This window comes from Rana temporaria, chromosome 11 (assembly GCF_905171775.1).
Source record: "Rana temporaria chromosome 11, aRanTem1.1, whole genome shotgun sequence".
Lineage (NCBI taxonomy): Eukaryota > Metazoa > Chordata > Amphibia > Anura > Ranidae > Rana > Rana temporaria.
In genome coordinates this window covers 18,124,233-18,147,140 of record NC_053499.1, presented here as the reverse complement: position 1 = coordinate 18,147,140, position 22,908 = coordinate 18,124,233, and the positions used below count along the sequence as shown (strand labels likewise).

The 22,908-nt window shown below is 43.1% G+C and overlaps 1 protein-coding gene across 2 annotated transcripts in view; it reads left to right on the top strand.

The window, feature by feature from the left end:
* CD44 (CD44 molecule (Indian blood group)) overlaps positions 1–18,832 on the top strand; it is a 90,761-nt gene extending 71,929 nt beyond the window's left edge. For both annotated transcript variants that reach the window (XM_040328086.1, XM_040328087.1), the window contains 3 exons: positions 3,309–3,443; positions 9,350–9,428; positions 18,158–18,832. In XM_040328086.1, coding sequence (XP_040184020.1) covers positions 3,309–3,443; positions 9,350–9,428; positions 18,158–18,374 — 431 coding nt within the window. In that variant the 3' untranslated portion in view covers positions 18,375–18,832. The remainder of the gene's footprint in view (positions 1–3,308; positions 3,444–9,349; positions 9,429–18,157) is intronic.
* Positions 18,833–22,908: the final 4,076 nt, after the last annotated feature.

Here is a 22,908-nt window from a genome sequence, read left to right as displayed (position 1 = left end):
AGGATTTCGGCGCGGATTTCAATGCGATGGTGAGTACACTCCATCGCATTAAAATCTGCTGAAATCCTCGAGAGGATTTATCCGCGGAAACGGTCCGCTGGACCGTATCCGCGGATAAATCCTCCCGTGTGTATGGGGCCTTAGGCTGTCCTAGAAGAAAGCTGAAGAAGATTCTTAAGTTTTCTTACCTTTTATTTCACTTTCAACACTCATTGAGTCATCATTTTTTGTCAGTTAAACAATAGAGTGGCCAAGGGGGGCACCATTGTTGGGCATCAGTTGTTCTTAATCTAACCCTGCAGGTGATTGGACAGCTGAGGGTTCTGCAATGTCTGATTCCCTATCTGAAATCAGCCATTTATTGTCATCTGCAGAAATGACCTGTGCTGTAAAGAAATGGTGGAGAAAATTGACCAGGGTTTCTCCACCAGGGTTCCACAGAATCCTAGAGTTCCAGCCACAAGAGGTCCCCAAAGCTTTTGCCGCCATTGCAGCAGATTTATATCTGCTGAACAATGACTTCACTTTTCCTCTACAGTTACTGCTAGAGTACGGTGACTAGATTTTTCAAATTAAATCTGGGTATTTAGTAATGGCGGCAATCAGCAACTCTCTGCCCGCCTCACAGCCTGTCAAGTTTTACTCTCCGGGCCTACTGGGTGGGGAGCGGAGGAAGATCACAGGAAGGAAAAGAGATAAGCAGGTAGGCGGCTGTCCAGGACATGCACCGGAAACTGAAAAAATATTTCCTCCGCACATCAAAACGGGGCTCAGATAATGGAAAAAAGACACTACCTTAAGCTAGTAGGAGCGATGGAGAGAGGGGGTGTGTAATTCAGATTTTTTTTCTGTTTTTGAAATTGCCCCAGCCCTTTTTTAAATCCAATCCGGGGACAAAACCGGAGACAGACTTGGTTCGGGGACAGTGTCCTCAATCCGGGGACTTTCCCTGAAAACCGGGGATGTCTGGTCACCCTACGCTAGAGGTTCCAAGCCACTTTGTGAGCTAGAAAGCCATTTGCCGGAGCTAACAGAGTGAGGCTACAGATCAACAGCTGGTGAGTATAGTATGTGGATGCGAACTTAAGAGAATGCATCATTCCGGGCCTGTGAGTACTAGCCAGTAGCCCTTCCTGAGGTCCTGTGGCCACCCAGAGGGGATCTAGAACCTCATTAGGTACAAGATGGATGTCTGTAAGGTGTTGACGCCCAAGGTGGTTCCGGTAAAAGGCACAGCGCCCTATACTTCGCAGGACACTGCTCACCACCAATTTGTACTTTTCTGAGAACCCATATAAATTTAAAGGTTGGCAAAGTTGGAATATTGCAATAAGCACCACTGAAAAAATTTCCCACCAATACAAATTCAGTGTTTTTTTGCGACTGTTCACAAATATTAACACTGTGCTTGTATATGATGACATCAAGCCACAGCTCATTCACCCAAGTCTTGGCTGCCAAATCACAATAGAAGAACACCAGCAACAGCCACTGTTGGAATACTATTATTGTTTTTTTGTGACTTTATCATTCTGATATTGATCATGCATAGCATTTATATTTTATTAGTGTTTATAAAATCTTCATACGTATTGCTATATATCCTAGGTGAGTGCATTCGGCGCAGTACAAATCCCATATCAAATCAAATATATATATATATATATATATATATATATATTCTACACAGGGATTTTTTTCAGGTAGAACTTGGTGGAACTCCGCTCCACCACCTCTGGCTCAGACCCTTTGGTGCCTGCTCACCACAATCACTTGAAAACACAGAAGTCCGGCTTCTGTGTTTACAAGTGACAGCTCTGAACTCTGTGTGCAACCCCCCTGAACTCTGCACTCGGTATGTAATGCAATCCTGGTATTTAATGCCCCTTAGGACCCTTCTACTATTTGTGAAATCTGACACACCCACTATTTAATGTGATTTGGAGGGTGTGTGGCTGGAGGTTTTTTTTGTTGGGGGGGGGGGTCTTAGTAGAGTTCCAACCAGGGCCGATCCACCCTATAGGCTCACTATGCAAGCCGCTTAGGGCCCCTGCAAAGCTGCAGGGGGCCCCCCCAAATTACTAGAGGCCCCGCCTGGTGAGAAGTCATTTTTGGCCCCCCACCCCGCTTCTCAACTCACTGGCTGCATGGGAGAAGAGGTAAGAAGTCAGCACCCCCGCCTTCTCACTTTAATGTAAGATGTCAGTTCCGATAGCAGAACACCCCCTCCCCCTGCTTCTCAACTTTAATATTTAATGTGACAGGTCACTGTCGGCAGTGCCCCCCCCCCCACTTCTCAACTTTAATGTGACATGTCATTTTGCTTAGGGCCCCAGGGAGGTCAGGATCGGCACTGGTTCCAACACCTGTTGTTTGAGAAAAAAGCCCTGTGTGTATATATATATATATATATGTACACCTCACTGATCACACTAATGCACCACAAGCTGTGGATGAGAATATTATTTCAGGGGTTCCTCGAAAATGTAAAACTTTTTGAGTGTCCTTGGGGGTTAAAAAGGTTAAGACGGTCTGTAATAAACTGTGGGGTTGATTTACCAAAGACAAATAGACTGTGTACTTTGCAAAGGACAGTTGCTCCAGAGCTTAGTAAATGACGTAAAGCTTCATTTTGCAAAGAGTACCCAATGACATGCTAGGAAAATATAAAAAAATGAATTTTTGCTTGCACATGATCGGATGATGGAAGTCAGCAGAGCTTCTGCTCATTTACAAAGCTGTGGAATAACTGCACTTTGCAAAGTTCACAGTCTACTTGCCTTTAGTAAATCAACACATGTGAGTTGCGTTTGGGAACAGGGACTGATGTGAATGGTTCTATAATCTCTATGATACAATGGTACAACGAAATTTACCCTAAATGGACTTTAAAGGCACTGATCTAAAAATGTGTTACACAGTATTATATTGAGTAATATAAAATATTTATTATAGCAAAAAGGTTAAAAACAAAAAAAAATCTGCATAAAGACACCAATGTTCAAGCATAGAAGTAGATGTCGTCTTTCACCCGACGCATTTCAAATAAACAACTTTTTCTTCAGGGGTGTTCTTTAGAAGACATATATGTATATCTACAACATTGCATGCAGTTTATATTAAATATTATACATATATTCATAGAAAAAGTGTATATAGCAATTAATTTGAGTAATAATATTTGTTGTAGACACTTACATGCTTGGTGTTCACAGAAAATCATTCCAAATGTTGTCTTTTAATTAATGAATATGTATTTATCATCATGCACCCTGTTTACTCTTATGTTCCATGTGCTCTTTCCCCAGAGTTCCCAGACGCACATGATGGCCACCATTCAGATGATAACGCTGAGAGTGTGGATCCTCCCATCGAGGATTTAGCTACCGGTGACAAGTCAGGATCCAAGCAGAACAGACAGAAGAGAATGGCGGCTATTCCAGGTAAGATGGAGGCATTGAAGCTGTTGCAAGTCTACTGGATTGGCTGGTAAAAATGTGACTCTAGCTCTAGTTCTGGTATTTACCAGGAAAGATGGCAAACTTTCATACCGCTGTCATGCACAATGATATATATCAGGGATATGCAATTAGCGGCCCTCCAGCTGTTGCAGAACTACAACTGCCATGAGGCATAGCAAGACCCTGACAGCCACAAGCATGACACCCAGAGGTAGAGGCATGATGGGACTTGTAGTTTTGTAACAGCTGGAGGTCCGCTAATTGCATATCCCTGATATATATACCGTATTTTCCGGCTTATAAGACGACTTTCTGGAAGCAAAAAAAAGCATTCAAAGTCGGGGGTCGTCTTATACGCCGGGTACGGTCTCCGTGCTGCGAGAGCGTCAATGATTTAAAAGACGCTCCTTCTCCTCAGTGTGTTCTGTGATAGGTGGAACTCCTATCACAGATGCTTTCTCATCCTCGGACGAGATGAGAAGACGTCCGTGATAGGCGGAACACAGAACAGAGGCGCTGCTGGGAAATTTTGTTTTCCGCCTAACACAGGACAGTCTGAGGAGAAGGCGCGTCTTTTAAATCATTGACGCGCAGCACGGAGACTGTCACCGCACCGCTTCGCCCGAAGTCTATCTAGAAATCTAGAAGTGAGTGATTGCACTGGGGGGCAAGTTCAGGCACAGTGGGGGCAAGCTCAGGCACAGAGAGGGGGCAAGCTCAGGCACAGAGAGGGGGCAAGTTTAGGCACAGAGAGGGGGCGATTTTTTTTACCAAAAATAGGTAGAAGAATACGTATCGGCCTAAACTGAGAAAAAAAAATGTATATCTTTTTTTGGGGATATTTATTATAGCAAAAAGTTAAAAATATTGCATTAATTTCATAATTGTCACTCTGTTTTTGTTTATAGCGCAAAAAATAAAAAACGCAGAGGTGATCAAATACCACCAAAAGAAAGCTCTATTTGTGGGGAAAAAAAGGACACCAATTTTGTTTGGGAGCCACGTCGCGCGATCGCGCAATTGTCAGTTAAAGCGACGCAGTGCCGAATCGCAAAAAGGGGCAAGGTCTTTAACCTGCATAATTGTCCGGGTCTTAAGTGGTTAAAAAGCTGACAGAGGTTCCAACACTCCAGCACTCTGTCTCAAAATAGGTTTGGCTGGAGTTAGGCTTTATTACAGCCCATAGGTTGATCCGATATTAATGACTGCCACCCACGCATTCATACATACTGATATAATAATCCCTTCCTAGCATTCTCCATAATCCTCCTTAAAATGGGAAATCTGTCCACATATATCGAACAGCGGAAAGCGGCTGCGGGAAGAATTATGCATTGTGCTCTATTTCTCAAGTCAAATAGAGATGGGAGATAAGAGTCAGCCACCCCGAGACAAAGAGAAACAGCTAATGTGATTACCAGTCACCCTCCACCATATCAGACCTGAAAATGAAACCACTTTTACCGACACCAAAGTTTAATCCCTTCACAGATAATTCTCCTTACTATACGGGAGACAACTCCAGATGTGTCCTTAACTGCAAAATCAAGTTGTAAGGGATAACTTATGGGACTGTTAACAATGGTCTTATTGCGTTCTTGGAATGCCGGCGTTCAATGCGATTTGCTAAGAAAGAGATTTTCATCCCATAAACGCTAAATTAAAAATAAACCGCATGGTCATACATGTGTCTCAATTTAAATGATGGACCTAGCCATACAAATCATTTAACCCCTTCAGCCCCGGAGGATTTGGCTGCCCGATGACCGGGCTATTTTTTGCGATTCGGCACTGCGGCGCTTTAACTGACAATTGCACAGTCATACGAGGTGTCTCCCAAACAAAATTGGCGTCCTTTTTTCCCCATAAATAGAGCTTTCTTTTGGTGGTATTTGATCACCTCTGCGGTTTTTATTTTTTGCGCTATAAACAAAAGAAGAGTGACAATTTTGAAAGAAAAGCAATATTTTTTACTTTTTGCTATAATAAATATCCCCAAAAAATATATAAAATGTTTTCCTCAGTTTAGGCCGATACATATTCTTCTATATATTTTTGATAAAAAAAAATCACAATAAGTTTATATTGATTGGTTTGGCCCCAATCCTCGTCTTCTGGGGTCCCCCAAAGGTGCTCGCGGCTCCTCCCCGCATCGGAAAACCACCTAGGAGAAGAGCTCTACCTAGGGGTTACTGTGCGGGCATGCTCCCGAGTCCAGCATTTGCGTCCATAGACACAGAATGCCACTCAGCCCCGCCCCCCAGCACACACATCATTGGATTTGATTGACGGCAGTGGGAGCCAATGGCTGCATTGCTATCAATCTATCCAATCAAGAGCCGAGAACGCCGGCCAGAGAGGTAGAGCGCATCTCCGGAGTGGGAACGAATGGGCTCAGGTGAGTAAAACGGGGGGTCTGGGGGGCTGGTCAGTGACAGAAGTTTTTTCATCTTCATATATAGGATGTATTAAGGTGAAAAAACACGAGGGTTTACAACCCCTTTAACTTTTTCTATTGACCTATTTTTCTTCTTTATTTCCACCTGACGATTTGGCGAGTAGCACACTTCATGTCCTAGGGTGAAAACACTCAGGCCCCGTACACACGACCGGTTTTCTCGGCAGAATTCAGCCAGAAACTCGATGGGAGACGTAGAAAACCGGTGGCGTGTACACTTTTCGCCGAGGAAACCGACGAGGATCTCGTCGGGCCAAAAAGAGAACATGTTCTCTATTTCCTCGTTAGTCAATGGGAAAAGTTGGCTCGCCGAGATCCTCGGCGGCTTCACAAGGAACTCGACGAGCAAAACGATGTGTTTTGCCCGTCGAGTTTCTCGGACGTGTGTACAGGGCCTCACTCACTTTTCTCTATTAATTCAACAGAAACAAGATATAACTATTACTATTATTATACACGATTTATATAGTGCCAACCGTTTGCGCAATGCTTTACAATATAAAAGGAGACAGTACAAGACAATAAAATACATGACTATGGTAAGCCAGATAACTGCATATTGACACTTAACCCCCCACTATACCTTAACCTAAGAATAAAAAACGCAACATCCATTTTGGAGTAAAAATTGGCCGCATCGGCCATTTTATTATCAAATTAACCAATAACATATTAACCAATATCTTTATTTACATTCAACAATCCTTCACAGATACCATAGTCCCCTGTTAAGGATCCTTGAAGGCGTTGACCAAATTTTCTCCGTATCAGCGTGGCCATCCCAGATCTCAGTCGCAGTGCGCCGACTCAAGAACCATAGCACTCTGAACCTTCCCCACGCTGATACCCATCAACCGATGCCAGCTAAACCACGGTTAACTGGCATCAACCGAGGATCCCATACCATGATGGGTCCTCCACTTATGCCAAATTGGTCAAAAATGTTTACTGCCTCCAAAGATCCCCAACCGCCAAACCAACCAAAATGCATCATAATGAAATCACAAAACAATAGGGCGGAAGGGTGGGAGATTCCTCTTTCTACGCTGAGGGCTCACTGAATGCAGCCCTCCCCCAGCCCCTCCTACCCCGGGAAAAACTAGAGCTAATTACACTCCCCCTGGCCTGCCAAGTGCACTTCCCCAAATTTAACCCTGTAAGTGCAGAGACTGGCTGCCTAGTCATGCCAGCCCTGCGCTTAATATTGCATATTTACTACAGGCTTCTCTAGAGGGTCAAGAGGGCCCTGCTCATTAGAGTCTATAATGTAATATTATAATTGTGAGGGTGAGCTGATGGTTGGAGGTGTGATAGGCTTTCTTGAAGAGAAGGGTTTTTAGGGATCACATGAATGCAGCCAGAGTAGGAGATAGCCAGATAGAGGTAGAGGATGGGAGAGGCTCTTGAGAAGTCCTGGAGATGAGCATAAGAGGAGAGGATGACAAGGGAGCTTGAGAGTAGGAGGTCTTGGGAGAAGTGAAAAGGACGGTTTGGGTGATATTTGGAGACAAGATTGCATAGAAAGTGGTGGTTTTGTAGTCCTCAGGGAACAATGTAATTTATAACAGTCAGTGCATACAGAGAGAACAGGAGGTTATATCAGCTCTCATGATTTCCATGAAGATCAAGAGAGTTGATATCTACCAAATGCTTTCATTGGTATTTTTAACAGACTAAAAAGGATCAGATAAGAGAAGTTCATCATTAGAATTCACATACATCTTAAATTATCATAAAGGTTTGGATTTCCTATTATTTTCTGTATTGATACTGTTGCCACCAAGAGACGCTGGCTCTCCCCAGTGGGGCGGGGGGTGGCATGAAGACAGGTATCACTTCCTGGAGTCTTGGCTGTGACCCGTGATGTCATCGCTGGGGTTCCCTCCTCCTCCCCCGACCGCTGGGCTAGTAGGAGAGAGGAGTGAGCTTCGTGCATGGAAACATCAGCTGCGGGTGCCGACATCGCTGGACTTCAGGACATCTAAATGTCCATTTATTAAAAGCCAGCAGCTGCAGTATGTGTAGCTGCTGGTTTTTCACTTTATATTTTTTTGCCCGAAACACTGTATTAACCTTTTTTAAGGGTTAATTCTCCTTTAAGGGGGAGCGGTGGGGTGTGTGCATACATACATTCGTTCGTTAATAGGTGTCTGGCCTCATTCCCATCTCAAAATGTTGGGAGATATGTGAAAAACCCAACAGATTTTTTAAAACCTCGACTTTCTTTCGACTTCAGCTTTTACTTTAATGAAAGTCTGTGTAGCTACGTTAAAATGTTTGCTATAGTGACATAGGAGTTGGTAGAAGAAACCAAAGCATGCAGTGGGGGAGCGAGTATTCATCAGGGATCCACTACACAGAGGGCCAGATTCACATATAATCCGCGGCGGCGTAGTGTAAGCCATTTACACTACGCCGCCACAACTTACTGGAGCAAGTGCCGTATTCTCTAAGCACTTGCTCCGTAATTTGCGGCGGCGTAGTGTAAATAGCGTAGTGTAAACTGCGCATGTGCCGGCCGTAAAAATAGCCCAGTGCGCATGCTCCAGCTCACGACGGAAAACGTCAATGAAGCCGACGTGAGCATCATTGACGTAAAGTCCTATTCGCGAACGACTTAGTAAAACGACGTAAACGACGGAAAAAGACGAAGCTGACCCAACGCCATACTTAACATGGCATACGGCGGATTGACGTAAGGTTACCCCTCATATAGCAGGGGTAACCTTACGCTTACGGAAACGACGTAAACGACGACGAGGCGGCGCAAAAACGTTCGGGAATCGGCATATCAGGCTCATTTGCATAGACAAATGAGAAATCGTCGTAAACGCCATCTAGCGGCCAGCGTGGAATTACATCTAAGATCCGACGGTGTAAGTGACTTACACCTGTGGGATCTGCGCCGTATCTATGCGTAAATGATTCTAGGAATCAGACGCATAGATACCCGGGGCCAAAAACAGAGATACGACGGTGTATCTTGAGATACACCGTCGTAACTCTTTTGAGAATCTGGCCCCCAGGATCTAATAGACCGGAGCAACTGGAAAGGTTAAGTATACAGCATCTCATTTTACAGAGTGACTTTAGTTTAGTTAAGGGTCACTTTAATGATGAATTCTTACAAAACTACCAAGGTGTATTCTTGCAAACATTGCCTGTCTTACGAAAAAGCCACTTCCATTAAATGTGAACATTAGGTTGTACATACATATACCGGTCTGGAATTTATGTTAAAAAATACTATGCTTGACAGGGTGAGCTTCCTTAGTAATGCATGCTACTTTTATAGAAATGTCCTGCTATATTATTTTTATTATTATCATTATTATTATTTTTAATTGGTCGAACTAGATAGACTTTTTTCAACTTGACTTACTATGTAACTATTCAAACCCATATTACAGTAGTACTATTTCTTTGACAGATTGGCTGATCGTGTGTGTATCCCTGGTGTGTTTGGGTCTGATCTTCTCGGTCTGCATTGCACTCAACGCCCGCAGAATGTAAGTATTATATCCCTAAACCAAAAGGACGAATTGCTGAATGAAGCTTGTAGCAAGGAATAATGGTGTAGTCCATGGCATCCATTCACATTCAAAAGCTTTCTACCCAGTTTAGACTAAAGCGCAAGAGTTATACCTGGTTGGCTGTGGTGGCCAACAACTGCAGCATAACATTAGATTTTTTTGGGGACAATAATTATAACAGTGTAGTGCTACCCCAGCAGGAGCCGCATGGTATTATGGGTCCTTTGTTTTCTGCCATGACTCTGTAAACCGATTCTTCCCCTCCTGACACACTGGGGCAGATTCAGATAGAGATACAACAGCGTATCTCCTGATACGCCGTCGTATCTCTGAGTTCCGTCGGTTGTATCTATGCGCCTGATTCATAGAATCAGGTTCCACATAGATTCCCTAAGATCCGACAGGTGTAAGTGACTTACACCGTCGGATCTTAGGCTGCAATCTCACGCTGGCCGCTAGGTGGCGCTTCCGTTTGTATACGCAAATGAGGAGTTATGCCGATTCAGAAACTAACGACCGCCCGGCGCATTTTTTTTACGTTGTTTGCGTTCGGCTTTTTCCGGCGTATAGTTACCCCTGCTATATGCGGCGTATCCTATGTTAAGTATGCCCGTCGTTCCCGGGTCGAATTTTGAATTTTTTACGTCGTTTGCGTAAGTCGTTCGCGAATACGGACGGGCGTAATTTACGTTCACGTCGAAACCAATGACGTCCTAGCGACGTCATTTGGAGCAATGCACGCTGGGAAATTTAGCGGATGGCGCATGCGCAGTTCGTTCGGCGCGGGGACGCGCCTGATTTAAATTTTACACGCCCCCTAGCCGCGGAATTTGAATTCCGCCAGGGGATTTACGATACGCCGCCGCAACTTTAGAGGCAAGTGCTTTCTGAATAAAGCACTTGCCTCAAAAACTTGCAGCGATGTAATGTAAATCAGATAGGTTACGCGGATCTGAATCTGGCCCACTGTGTTACATACTGCACTGCAAGGACCTATGTTAGGACCTATATCAGTATTCCAACATGATAACGACCCCCGGGGGGGGGGGTAATGAACTATTTTCATATTACTGGGTTTAGTAACACTTTAATAGACTTTGTCAGTGTTATGTTCTCATGTGTTTCTCTCCACTATCCCAGTGGTCACTCTGAGGCATATTCTAAATGACTATTGATATCTGGATCTCTCATGGCGGTGGACTTTTCAGCAAGTTGGAATCAGTCTAGCGCCTTACAGTGTTGTTGTTTGGTCCAATAGTGCCGTAGCTTGTCCACACCTTCCTCCCTCATTGGCATTTCAATTGACCAGTGAGGCTGCCCACCATAGTGATATGGTGGGTGGGTGGTTGTGTCAGACCGTTGACCGTCAGGACAGCTGTGATCTATCTGTGACAAGAAGATTTTAGAGGCTACTGCAGGTATGTGCACCTCTAAGGGACCATGTACAGATTTTTGGTGCGTTACTGCGCGCTAGGTTGCACATTAATGTGTATTACATTAAGGCAACCAATTCAAAATGAATAGCTGCTGATGCACCCTAACATAAATAAAATAGCTGTCAAAATATGAGTATAGCCTCAGTTAAGTCTCATTAATAGAAATATCAAAGTACCATCATCCATAAAGAATTATGAAAAATTGTACTAAGTGAGCATTGGGTGGTAGTTTCTAGTGCCACCTATACCCTTAATTGATCACTCAGAAAAAGCGGGTTGATTGGACTTTCAAGGTACTGATAACAAAACACAAAAAATATATAAAAAGATAATTTATTATACATCAAAATATACAAATGAAAATCATTTGAGCCAAACCCCACAATCAAAGCAATAGTTGTAAATGACGGAGCCCCGTCAAGGTTTGCTGTGGTGGAGAAGGTCCGAAAACCTTGACCGGTTTCGCGGGGAGACCGCTTCTTCAAGAAGAGTATCTATACAGATGATACAATACAATGGTAGAAACGTAAAGGCTGCCATTTCTGACCTCTCCTTCTACAAATGTTTCCTGGCTGCCTCTTGCGTCAAAGCTTTTGGAATTACCGACCAGGAACAAATTGACAACCAGTGAAGCCAGAACCCTGTACGCTTATTTCCAGTTGGCGATTTAGAAAGTATTAAGTCTGTTGGATCAGTATGAAAACCAGGCAGTTGGAATTTTCATAAAGTGTTCAGAAGGGCAGCCCCCATGTTTTTTCTCAGGACAGGCTCCCTTTAAAGGGAAAAAACATCTGTATGTAAAGTCATACCGAAGAAGGTATTGTCCTTCAAAAAATGAAGACTAGAAGATAGCCAATTCCAGATGGACTGCAGGAAACCCAAATCATTTTTACATATGATATCAATATTTACTAAAACCATGGATACAAGTTAGATGATAAAATAGATGTGGACTTCAGACTGTGGTCCGCGCTCTCTGCATCTGGAATGTGTACAATGCATATTTCATGCTCTTGATTAGAAACAGTCCTCTCGTTTGCCGAGAGTGAATGGCCGGATTCCTTAGAGGCATTAATCAGATTTTTAGGATACTGCCAGTACAGCTCCTGAATTGTCTGAGACTCAGGATATCCCTGTAGCTGCAAAGCCATTGGACTAAGAGCTTGTGCGTGCCCTGTGCTCTAATCGGTAGGCTTGATTTACTAAAGGAGTAGAGCACGTTCACTTTCAAAGTGAATTTTCACTTAACCTGATTTCATAGGCTCTCCTCATACCTGGCAAGTTTGACCCCCAAATTGCAATGGTTCAAATACTGGAATAATAAAAAAAAAAAAAAAGCAGATTATAAGTTTGGTTTTATATTATCTGATAATAGTGCTGTAGGCCCCCCCCCCCACCTTTCTTTTTTAGATGTGGCAAAATTCAACAAAATAAGGGATGAATGGCACAAAACCCAATAGCTAGCTAGTGGCAAAATGGAAAGGGGGAAAACTGACATATTCCTCTGGTCAGGGCTTTTTTTTTCTGAGGCCCCGTACACACGACCGGTTTTCTCGGCAGAATCCAGCAAGAAACTCAATGGGAGACGTATTCTGCCGAGAAAACCGGTCGTGTGTACACTTTTCGCCGAGAAACCCGTCGGGAAACTCGTCGAGCCAAATAGAGAGCATGTTCTCTATTTCCTCGTTTGGCAATGGGAAAATTTGGCGATGTGTTTTGCCCGTCGAGTTTCTCGGACGTGTGTACGGGGCCTCAGAGAATAGGTGAAGGAACTTCCCTCTCCCAAGTCACCCCTTTTATGTGCTCCCTACCCACCTCCAAGCACCGTTCCTCGTTTCCACCCCATGCCCACCTCCCAATACCACCTGTTTTAGCGAAAACAGAGCCAACTATCATTTTGTGGTGCTAAATAATCTGTATGAAATTTGGTAATAATAATAAGAAAAGCAGTAGAATGGATCCCATGCAGCCAGCAACGAAGCCCCCCCCCCCCCAAAAAAAGAGACCCCCCCCCGCTACAATAATTGACACCCCCAACAATAACAGATCACCACAGAAACAATAGACCGCTTGCAACAAAATACCGTCTCACAACAACAGATCCACCCCAGGAACAATAGACTCCACCAGCAACAATAGACCCCCCCCCCCCAGCAACAGTAGATACCCCAACAGCCAGCATTAAAGGGGTTGTAAAGGTTTGTGTTTTTTCACCTTAATGCATCCTTTGCATTAAGGTGAAAAAAACACCTGGCAAACACAAGCCCCCCAGCCCCTGTTTTACCTTCCCGAGCCCGTTCACCTGCTGTGCACGTCCCCAGCATCCTATTCTCCAGGGAGTCTCGACGTTGATTGGATAGATTGATAGCAGCGCAGCCATTTGTTCCCGTTGCTGTCAATCAAATCCAATGACGCGGCCGCCGGGGGGTGGGGCCAAGTCATACACTCGGCGGCTATGTACGCCTAGTGTATGACACAGAAGCGAGCCCGCAAGGTAACCCCCTTTGGTGAGAGCTTCCCAGAGGGGGTTAGCTATTGTGGGGAGGAGCCGCGAGAGCCGCTGTGGGACCCCAGAACAGGAGGATCAGGATCAGGGCAGCACAGTGGTGTAGTGAGTAGCACTTTAGCCTAGCAGCAAAAGGGTTGCTGGTTCGAATCACGACCAAGACACCATCTGCCTGTAGTTTGCATGTTCTCCCTGTGCCTGTGTGGGTTTCCTCCGGGTACTCCGGTTTCCTCCCACACTCCAAAGACATGCTGGTAGGTAAATTGGATCTTGTCCAAATTGGCCCAGTATATATTGTATATCTGTGTGTCCCAAGCGTGTAGAGATCCTACGGGGTAAAATGACCGCACCAGCCAAACAGACACTGGCTGTAAAAAGCGCCTAGAGGCGATTCAATTTGCATGTGCAGCGCTATACAAGTCATTCATTCATTCATTCACTCTGTGCAAAACAAAGGGCACAGTGGAGGTAAGTATGACATGTTTGTTATTTAAAAAAAAAAAAAAAAACTCTACAACCCCTTTAATAGACCCTCCAGCAGCCAGCAACAATGGAGCCCTCTCTCAACAGTAGATCCATCCCAGCAACATAAGACCCCCCAGCAACTGAAATCGTTGGACCCTTTAGCACACCCCCCTACCCCTTGCCACAACATACATTCATTTCTGGAGGTGGCGGAACTGTGTTTCCCCACGTACCCACTGAAAAAGGCCCTGCTCCTCGTAAACAAAACCACTGAACATGCTTTTCTGGATAAATCAGAGAAATATTTGTTGTAAAAGTTTATGCGGTGTACACAGTTATTTAAACTTTTTGTAAATGGCCCACACTATCTCCGTCAGTATTTGCATATATGTGAGGGTGCTGTGGCGACTTTGTAGGGTATGATCCTGAGAACAATCTAGAAAACTCTTTTCATTAGGAGGAGAATAACACACATCTTTGGTATGCTGCAACATGTAAAACCAGCGAGAATTCTGTTCAGCTGCACATGTGTGTTTTATTTTCCCGTGAGATGCCATGCTGTAAAAATGCCTTTGTTAAAATGAAATGAAAAGCAGCAATTGTTCCAGCTGTCTCAAGTTATAGACTTCTGTATATTTTCTTTTCTCTGCTTTCTAACGAAAGATGATCTACATGAAGGCTTAATAGGACGACGGCGGTGAAAACTGGTCTTTAGCTTTAGTTTGAGGATACAGATGCTAATCCTAAATTAGAAAATAAATAAATTGGACATTTTTAAAATATTTATATTCAGTACTTGCAATTAGGAAGATGTTAAAGAAGACAGTTAAGGAACCTGGGCAATTCAAAATAAGCATAGTATTACAAATTACGAAAATCAAAATAATCTGTAGATTTAGAAATATAGACAACTGAAATTTGATGCAAAGTTTGATTTTTCTTGTAAAAATTTACTTTGGGTTCACCTCTTCTGCCCCTGAGTGGTTTTCAGTTAAGGTCAACTCTGCTTATGCATCTTCTCATTATATGAGCCATTTGAATCTCAGCCAATCAGGAGAGAGAGACCTGGGAGAGCCATGTCGTTGGATTGAGATTGGATTTAGGTAAGCATTGGGGGAGGGGTGCTGAAGGGAGCTGCACACTGATTTTTTTTTACCCTTGTGCATAGAATGCAGGTAAAAAAAAAAACTTCAGCCTTTATAACCACTTCAAGGTAAAAAAAATCTAGTCTTTACAACCGCCTTGATCTATTTAAAGGTTTTAGTGGTGTCCTCTATTTGCCTCGTTCCTTTAAGGCTATACATATATAGCCAGATTCAGGTAGGGTTACGCCGGCGTATCAGTAGATACGCCGTTGTAACTCTGAATCTGCGCCGTCGTAAGTTTAAGTGTATTCTCAAACTGAGATACACTTAAACCTAGCTAAGATACGACAGCCTGCGCCGTCGTATCTTAGGGTGCAATATTTAGGCTGGCCACTAGGTGGCGCTTCCATTGAGTTTGGCGTAGAATATGTAAATGCCTAGATACGTCGATTCACGAACGTACGTGCGCCCGTCACAGTAAAGATACGCCGTTTCCGTAGGAGATACACCACGTAAAGTTAAAGCTGCCCCCTAGGTGGCGTACCCAATGTTATGTATGGCCGTCGTTCCCGCGTTGAAATTTGAAAATTTTACGTCGTTTGCGTAAGTCGTCCGTGAATGGGGCTGGATGTAATTTACGTTCACGTCAAAACCAATACGTCCTTGTGGGGTACTTTGGAGCAATGCACACTGGGATATGTACACGGACGGGTCACCCGCCATTAACATAAAACACGCCCCCTCATCCTCATTTGAATTAGGCGCGCTTACGCCGGTCCCATTTACGCTACGCCGCCGTAAGTTAGGAAGCAAGTACTTTGTGAATACAGTACTTGCCTCTCTGACTTAAGGCGGCGTAGCGTAAATACGATACGCTACGCCGCCTTAAAGATGCAGCGCCCTACTTGAGTCTGGCTAAAAAAGTTCCTATAGGCTCTTGTGATCTGTTTCATCCCTTGCATAATTTTTGCTGATCTTCTCTGAACTTGCTAAATTTTATCTTTATGGACAGCTGACCACAGATTTGGTAGCCAGATAAATACTGCTTGGGCATGGGCCAAAAACATTTGTCTGTAACCCACAACTGAAAGAACAATTTATTTTAACTAGACTACAAAAAGTCTGTTGGCTGGACTTATGACCAACATGTTTTTCATTTGCACACTCTAAAGACATCATTGTCTGCTAATGAGCTGTTAAGCAATTCTCTCATGATTGTAAACTCAGTCCACAAAAAGTCCCTAATTTCCGAAAGAGTCTTAATTCTGGGCAAGTGAGTGCAGAAGTAGTCTTTACATGAATGGATGATTCACATTTTTTTACACGTTCATGCCAAAAATCTTCCGACCAAATCGCGGTGACAACACATACAACGGGACTATAAAGGGGAAGTTCCTTTCAAATGGCGCCACCCTTTGGGAGGCTTTTGGGCTGCATACTTGATTCTGAGCATGCACGGTTTTTTCCCCTTGGAAAAGCATACACGCGACAATTTTTCACGAACGCAACAAGAAAAAAGAGAGCTGGTTTAAATTTTTTGGCGGGCAGTTTTTTTCGCAGAGAAAACTGCTAGGGAGCATACACACAACCGGTTTTCACGACCAATATAAAAAATGGCATTTTTCTCTTCGTGAAAGCCAGCCGTGTGTACAAGGCATTATGGTGTCCGTCAAATGTTCTAAGAAGATTCGACCAAGCAGCTAAACTGTACGACGCCGCAATCGTACATTTCCGGTCAAATGCTCCGCCCACAAGCTATAGTAGAATTCTAATGTTGTATGACTAGTAATTATATTTATTCATTATTATTACTAGTCAACCAACATTAGAATTCTTCTATAGCCTATGGGTGGAGCATTTGACCATAAATGTCCGCTTGTGGCGATCGTATGTTTTTAGCTGCTTTGTCGAATCTTCATGTCTCTATAATGTCGAATCTTTTCTCTCTATGTAGAAGAATCTTGGACTAATAGAGTTAGGTTAGGCACATTGAACCGCAGGTTCAATAGACACAGATTGCCATTGTCACCGTCATGTCGAATCTTCTACCTGTATCAAACTGTTGTCACAACAAAATTAAAATAAAGCATTTTTTATGTCGGATGTTTCGGATTTCGGATTCTGCACGTTCCTTATCGTTTGTTAAAATGAGCGCAAAAATCCCCAAAATTCGGACGAAAATGCATTCGGACAAAAATGAATGCACATGTCTACCTTTTAGCTAAGACAGCCAGGTCAGAAAATATCTCAATTGCACCATGGAAATTGTTTCCAAGGAACTGCATTTGTATCCAGAAATCTTTTCCCGAAATCTTCTTAAAAAAAATAGAAATCTGCAACTACATAATAAAACTTTGCTGTCCAATTTTACGTACCGTATTTTCCGGCGTATAAGACGACTTTCTAACTCCTTAAAATCATCTTGAAAGTCGGGGGTCGTCTTATACGCCGGTAACCTAACCTTACCTTATGCTAAAGACATGCAGAATCGCGGCCGTATGTTTTTTTAAAAGCCGCGCCTCCTACGTCTTCTGTTCCGTGATAGGCGGAACACTCAGCTTCCCAGGAGGCACTGTGTTCAGTGTCCGCCTATCACGGAGGCCCTCTCGTCCTGTGTTTAGTGTCCGCCTATCACGGAGGCCCTCTCGTCCTCGGACAAGAGGGCCTCCGTCATAGGCGAACACTGAACACAGTGCCTCCTGGGAAGCTAACTGTTCCACCCATCACGGAACAGAAGACGTAGGAGGCGCGGCTTTTGAAAAAACGTACGGCCGCGATTCTGCATGTCTTAGGATAAGGTAAGGGCACAGCGAGGGGGGACACGGAGCAGAGCGCGGACGGGGAGAACAGCACAATGGAGGGGTAATGTAATGTAATGGGGCACAGTCTGGCATGTAATGGGGCACAGTCTGGCATGTAATGGGGCACAGTCTGGCATGTAATGGGGCACAGTCTGGCATGTTATGGGGCACAGTCTGGCATGTAATGGGGCACAGTCTGGCATGTTATGGTGGCACCGTGAGGCGAGGCATGACTAGTAGGAAGGGGGTAGTCTTATAAGGTGAGTATATCCCAAAACCAACATTTTGGCTAAAAAATTAGGGGGTCGTCTTATACGCCCAGTCGTTTTATACGCCGGCAAATTTGGTATGTTTATTTTATGTTTTTTTTGTCTTATTCAAGCACCTGACTCTTGAATTGTCTTTTCCATAGATGTGGCCAGAAAAAGAAATTGGTGATCAATGGCAACAACAAAGGATGTCCAGAAGATGGAGTTATCATGGAGCAGAATGGAGACACAATTAAATCTCAGGAGATGGTGCAGCTAGTATCTAAAGAGCAGACCAATGAATTAGGAGACCAGGACGAGCCTCTGAACCAAGAGAACATGCGTAATACAAAGGACGTGGACATGAAAATCGGAGTCTAGATACTTGTATTACCTTTGGGAAAAACTGCAAGGGGACCTCTGTTGGGAATCAATGAACTGGGACTGACGTTTAAAAGTATAAAGAGCCACTGAACTCTGTCTTAGGATCCTGTGTTGCTTATTTTGCTACTTTGCAAATCAAGCCAAATATTGTTGGCTCCTCATTGTTTGTGTGCAGATCGATACCACTTGACACACCCATGAAGAGAGATTCAAGGTGGTGTGGTGAAAATAGAGGGCAGGTAAACAGAAAAAATAAATAAAAAAAAGCCAGAGATGTGCAAACTAATTTAAAAGTACTTATCAAAATATGCAAGATCATCAATGAACCTTTTATTCTGGACCAAACTCACTGGTGGGGCTAACTTAATCTTTTTGAATGGATCATATTAAAATGCTGAAGGCAGCAGCGAGAAATGTTAAATAAAGCTACATCTGAAGGTACTTTGTAAATAGAAGCATGTGACCCATATTTATAAATGTGTTTGGTATTCCTCAGAGAATGTGCTTGTCTAGGTTATATTCTATTGGTATTAGAGAACAGCCTCGTACACACGATCGGATTTTTCGTCAAACAAATCCGTGGAATTTTGTCCAAAGGGCGTTGGCCGAAAACTTTTTATGCATACATACGGCAGAACATTGTTGGCCAACATACACAAAACTACGTGTTTTTTTGGCTCTTTAGCGCCACCCTTTGGGCAACTTCTGCTAATGTTGTCTTATGGTTAGCATTGGTTTGGAGCATGCGTGTTTGTACTTTGGATAATCCGACAAGACACATTTGTTGTCAGAAAATTTTAAAGCATGCTATCCCACATTTGTTGTCGGAAAATGTTAAAGCCTGCTATCCCACATTTGTTGTCGGAAAATGTTAAAGCCTGCTATCCCACGTTTGTTGTCGGAAAATGTTAAAGCCTGCTATCCCACATTTGTTGTCGGAAAATTTTAAAGCCTGCTATCCCACGTTTGTTGCCGTAAAATTTTAAAGCCTGCTATCCCACATTTGTTGTCGGAAATTCCAACAACAGTTGCCTGATGGAACGTACAAACGGTCGGATTATCCTACAAAACCCTGCCATCACACATTTGTTGTCGGAAAATTTGATCGTGTGTACGAGACTTTCTTTATAGTGTCCACAGTTTCTATTCCTTAGAAACATTGGACAATCCTATTTTATAGACATTTAAAAAATATGGGAGTCCTAGTTTGGGCAAACAGGTTACTAGATTTTGCATACGATTGTCAAAGTTATCTTAGGTATATCATGTTTGGCACCGTAGATCCAGCCAACAGTACATGGGAAAATGTAGCTAAAGATGAATCTATGGAGGATACCTGGTCTAGTAGAGTTACCATGCACGGGATTTGATAGTGATATTTGATTCTGTTGGTATATAACAGAGGCAATAAATTACATGGACTTGGTTTATGGGAATTTCAGGACAGGCAGCCATGTCGATTAGAACTTATATGTACTAATGTTTGGAAGTACTTAAAAATGTTCAATAGTATTGTTATATATGAAAGTCCAGAGTGGGAAGTAAATTTAAGTACACTTGTAAATATTGAAAAACTGTCTTAAGCCTGTTTTGTTATATAGACATGATGCATCAATGTCCAGTGCTGGGCTCCAATATTAGGTAAACTTGGTGTATTTTGGGGGCTGAGGTTGGATGCTGAATGGAGGCTTAATGTTATGTCAATTGCACATACAATGTATGAAAATCCAAGGATGCACAGTCTAAGTTTAGATAGGAATGGCTTACATGGGAATTCAAGGCTAGATAGTGATATTAGAAAGACTTGACTTACGTGGCAGCCCAAGGCTAGATAGTCATGATATTTAGACTTGACTTTCCAAGTCCACCAAAGCGTGTTATATTAGGTGGACTTTGGTTTTTCATGATAGTCCAGGGATGGGCAGTGAGGTAGAGATGGCTTAAATGGAAGTCTAAAGCTAAGCAGTTGTGTTAGGTAGACAACATCCTTGGATTGCAAGGTTGGCTAGGAATGTTAGGAAGACTTGACCTACATGGGAGTCCAAACCTAGATAGGCATGTTAAGCCGACTTGCCTTATATTGGAGTCCAAGGCTAGATAGACATGTTAGGTAGACTTGGTTTATATGGAAGTCCAATGCTGGTCACCTATAAAGTTCTAGAGCTGGACCTTCCCCCTGGTCTGAACTTTTTAATTAGCAGCATGAGATTAACGTTTTGATGAAAATCGGTTCAGTTGATTTTAGCGAAAGGTGAAAAGCATCCAGTTCCTAATGCCTAGTTATTTTTCTTTAAAAACACAATGTGAAAGTACAGAAAAGTAAACTAGAGATCATCCCAGTTTTTTGCCATCTCACATGGTCAAGCATGTTTCGTCAAGGTGGTGGAATCCCAGGCATGAATGCAGCCACCTGGTCAATCCATTTTTGTTACTGAAATGGATCAACCAGATGTATCTACTTTTCAGTGCTAAAATACTGAAATCGATGGACCAGATGTATCTGCTTTTCATTGTTATATCTCCCAGGCGATTTTGGTGAAAGAGTTAGCTTATTTTATCTTGGTGTAACATGCCACATTTAGCATGTTACAAATGAGGTATCAGCCATTAAGAAAATCAACTCATACAACCTAAAAACTCACCTATGTAGCTAAAAGAACTAATACATAAACTGCTAAATCTTATCCAGAGTTTAATATAAATTTCCAGACTTCTGGACTTAAAGTGAACAGCTAATGAAAGATCAACGTTCGATGGCCATACTAGGCCTCAAATCATTAAAGTTCTGTAAATCTGAAGCCCAATTTTTATTTTTATTTTTTCAAATTGAAATTTTGAAACTCCTTTCATCATAAAAGAGCAAAGATGGTAGAAGTTCCAATAGCTTCAAATGTTTTTTTTTGTCTGGAGTTTGTATTTAATAAAATACTTAAAGGTAGGCTTCCTTAAAGCCTAACCTTAGTTTTATTTGAATGTTCTTTTGAATAGATTGGGGAATAGTTTACATTTCTGTCAGATTTTTTCCCCTCAATTGGAGAGATTTTCCCTAATTTCCTGTCCTGTTGACACCCAGACAGGAAATGGGAGGAGCCATTGTCACCAGGAAATTAATGCATAGACTTCTTTTTATATATGACAAATATTCCTCAGGTTTGCACATCTCTGAAGAAGAGGGGACACTATGAGCCTATATTACTTTTAGGGGGGTGGGGGTGAAATGGGGATAAGGGGTATTTAAATCAGAGCAGGGTTAACCTTTTCCCTGCCAATGTTTTTTTGTCCTGCCACTGGTTAGCTTAGTTTCTGCAATTTCAGGTGAAAGCGTTAGACCTCTTTTAGGGTCCATCCACACGTAAGCGTTCCCTTGAGGTGCGTGAATGTACACATGTTAACGTGCGTTGCGTTAAGACAGCTTATTTTTTGTGAATAGGCTGCCAATGCACAGCAACAGATAAAAAAAGTACACACCCCTTTTTTTAGCAATGCAGCAATGTGGTGTGTTATGCGCTGGACTCCACTGTACAATACGTTGGGGTGCCATTCATAATTAATGACACCACAACGCATAGAGCGAGTAGGTTTCCATTCATTTTAGTAAAGCACGTCGGCGTGTGCATTGCAGTAAAGCGCAAGTGTGCCTGGGCCATCGGTGTTCCTTTCATCCATGCGTAGAGGCAGTCAATTGAGCTGTGTTACTAAAGGATTAGCTTTGCAAAGTGAATTTTCCATGTGTAAGGGAATTTTTAATTAGCTTAGTGATGTGAAACTGTGATGACTTCTACCATCTAATCATGTGCAAGCAAAAGTCAGTTTTTTTTTCTTTTATACTATTAATGTGATTGGGTATTTCTTGCAAAGTGAACCACATTCACTACAGTGTCGTGGGTCTCTTCTCTCAATGATGACCAGTGTAATGAGGCCCTTCTCCCAGTGATGACCAGTGTAATGGGACCCTTCTCTCAATGATGACCAGTGTATTAAGTTCATTCTCCCAGTGATGACCAGTGTAGTGAGTTCCTTCTCCCAGTGATAACCAGTGTAATGAGTTCCTTCTCCCAGTGATGACCAGTGTAATGAGTTCCTTCTCCCAGTGGTGACCAGTGTAATGGGCCCTTTCTCCCAGTGATGACCAGTGTAATGGGACCATTCTCTCAATGATGACCAGTGTAATGGGATCCTTCTCCCAGTGATGACCAGTGTAATGGGACCCTTCTCTCAATGATGACCAGTGTAGCGAGTTCCTTCTCCCAGTGATGACCAGTGTAGCGAGTTCCTTCTTCCAGTGATGACCAGTGTAATAAATGGGACCCTTCTTTCAGTGATGACCAGTGTAATGGGACCCTTCTCGCAATGATGACCAGTGTAATGAGTCCCTTAGCCCAATTATGGCCAGTGTAATAAGTCGCTTCTCCCAGTGATGACCAGTGTAATGAGTCCTTTCTTCCAGTGATGACCATTGTAATGAGTCCCTTCTCCCAATGATGACCAGTGTAATGAGTCCCTTCTATCAATGATTACCAGTGTAATGAGT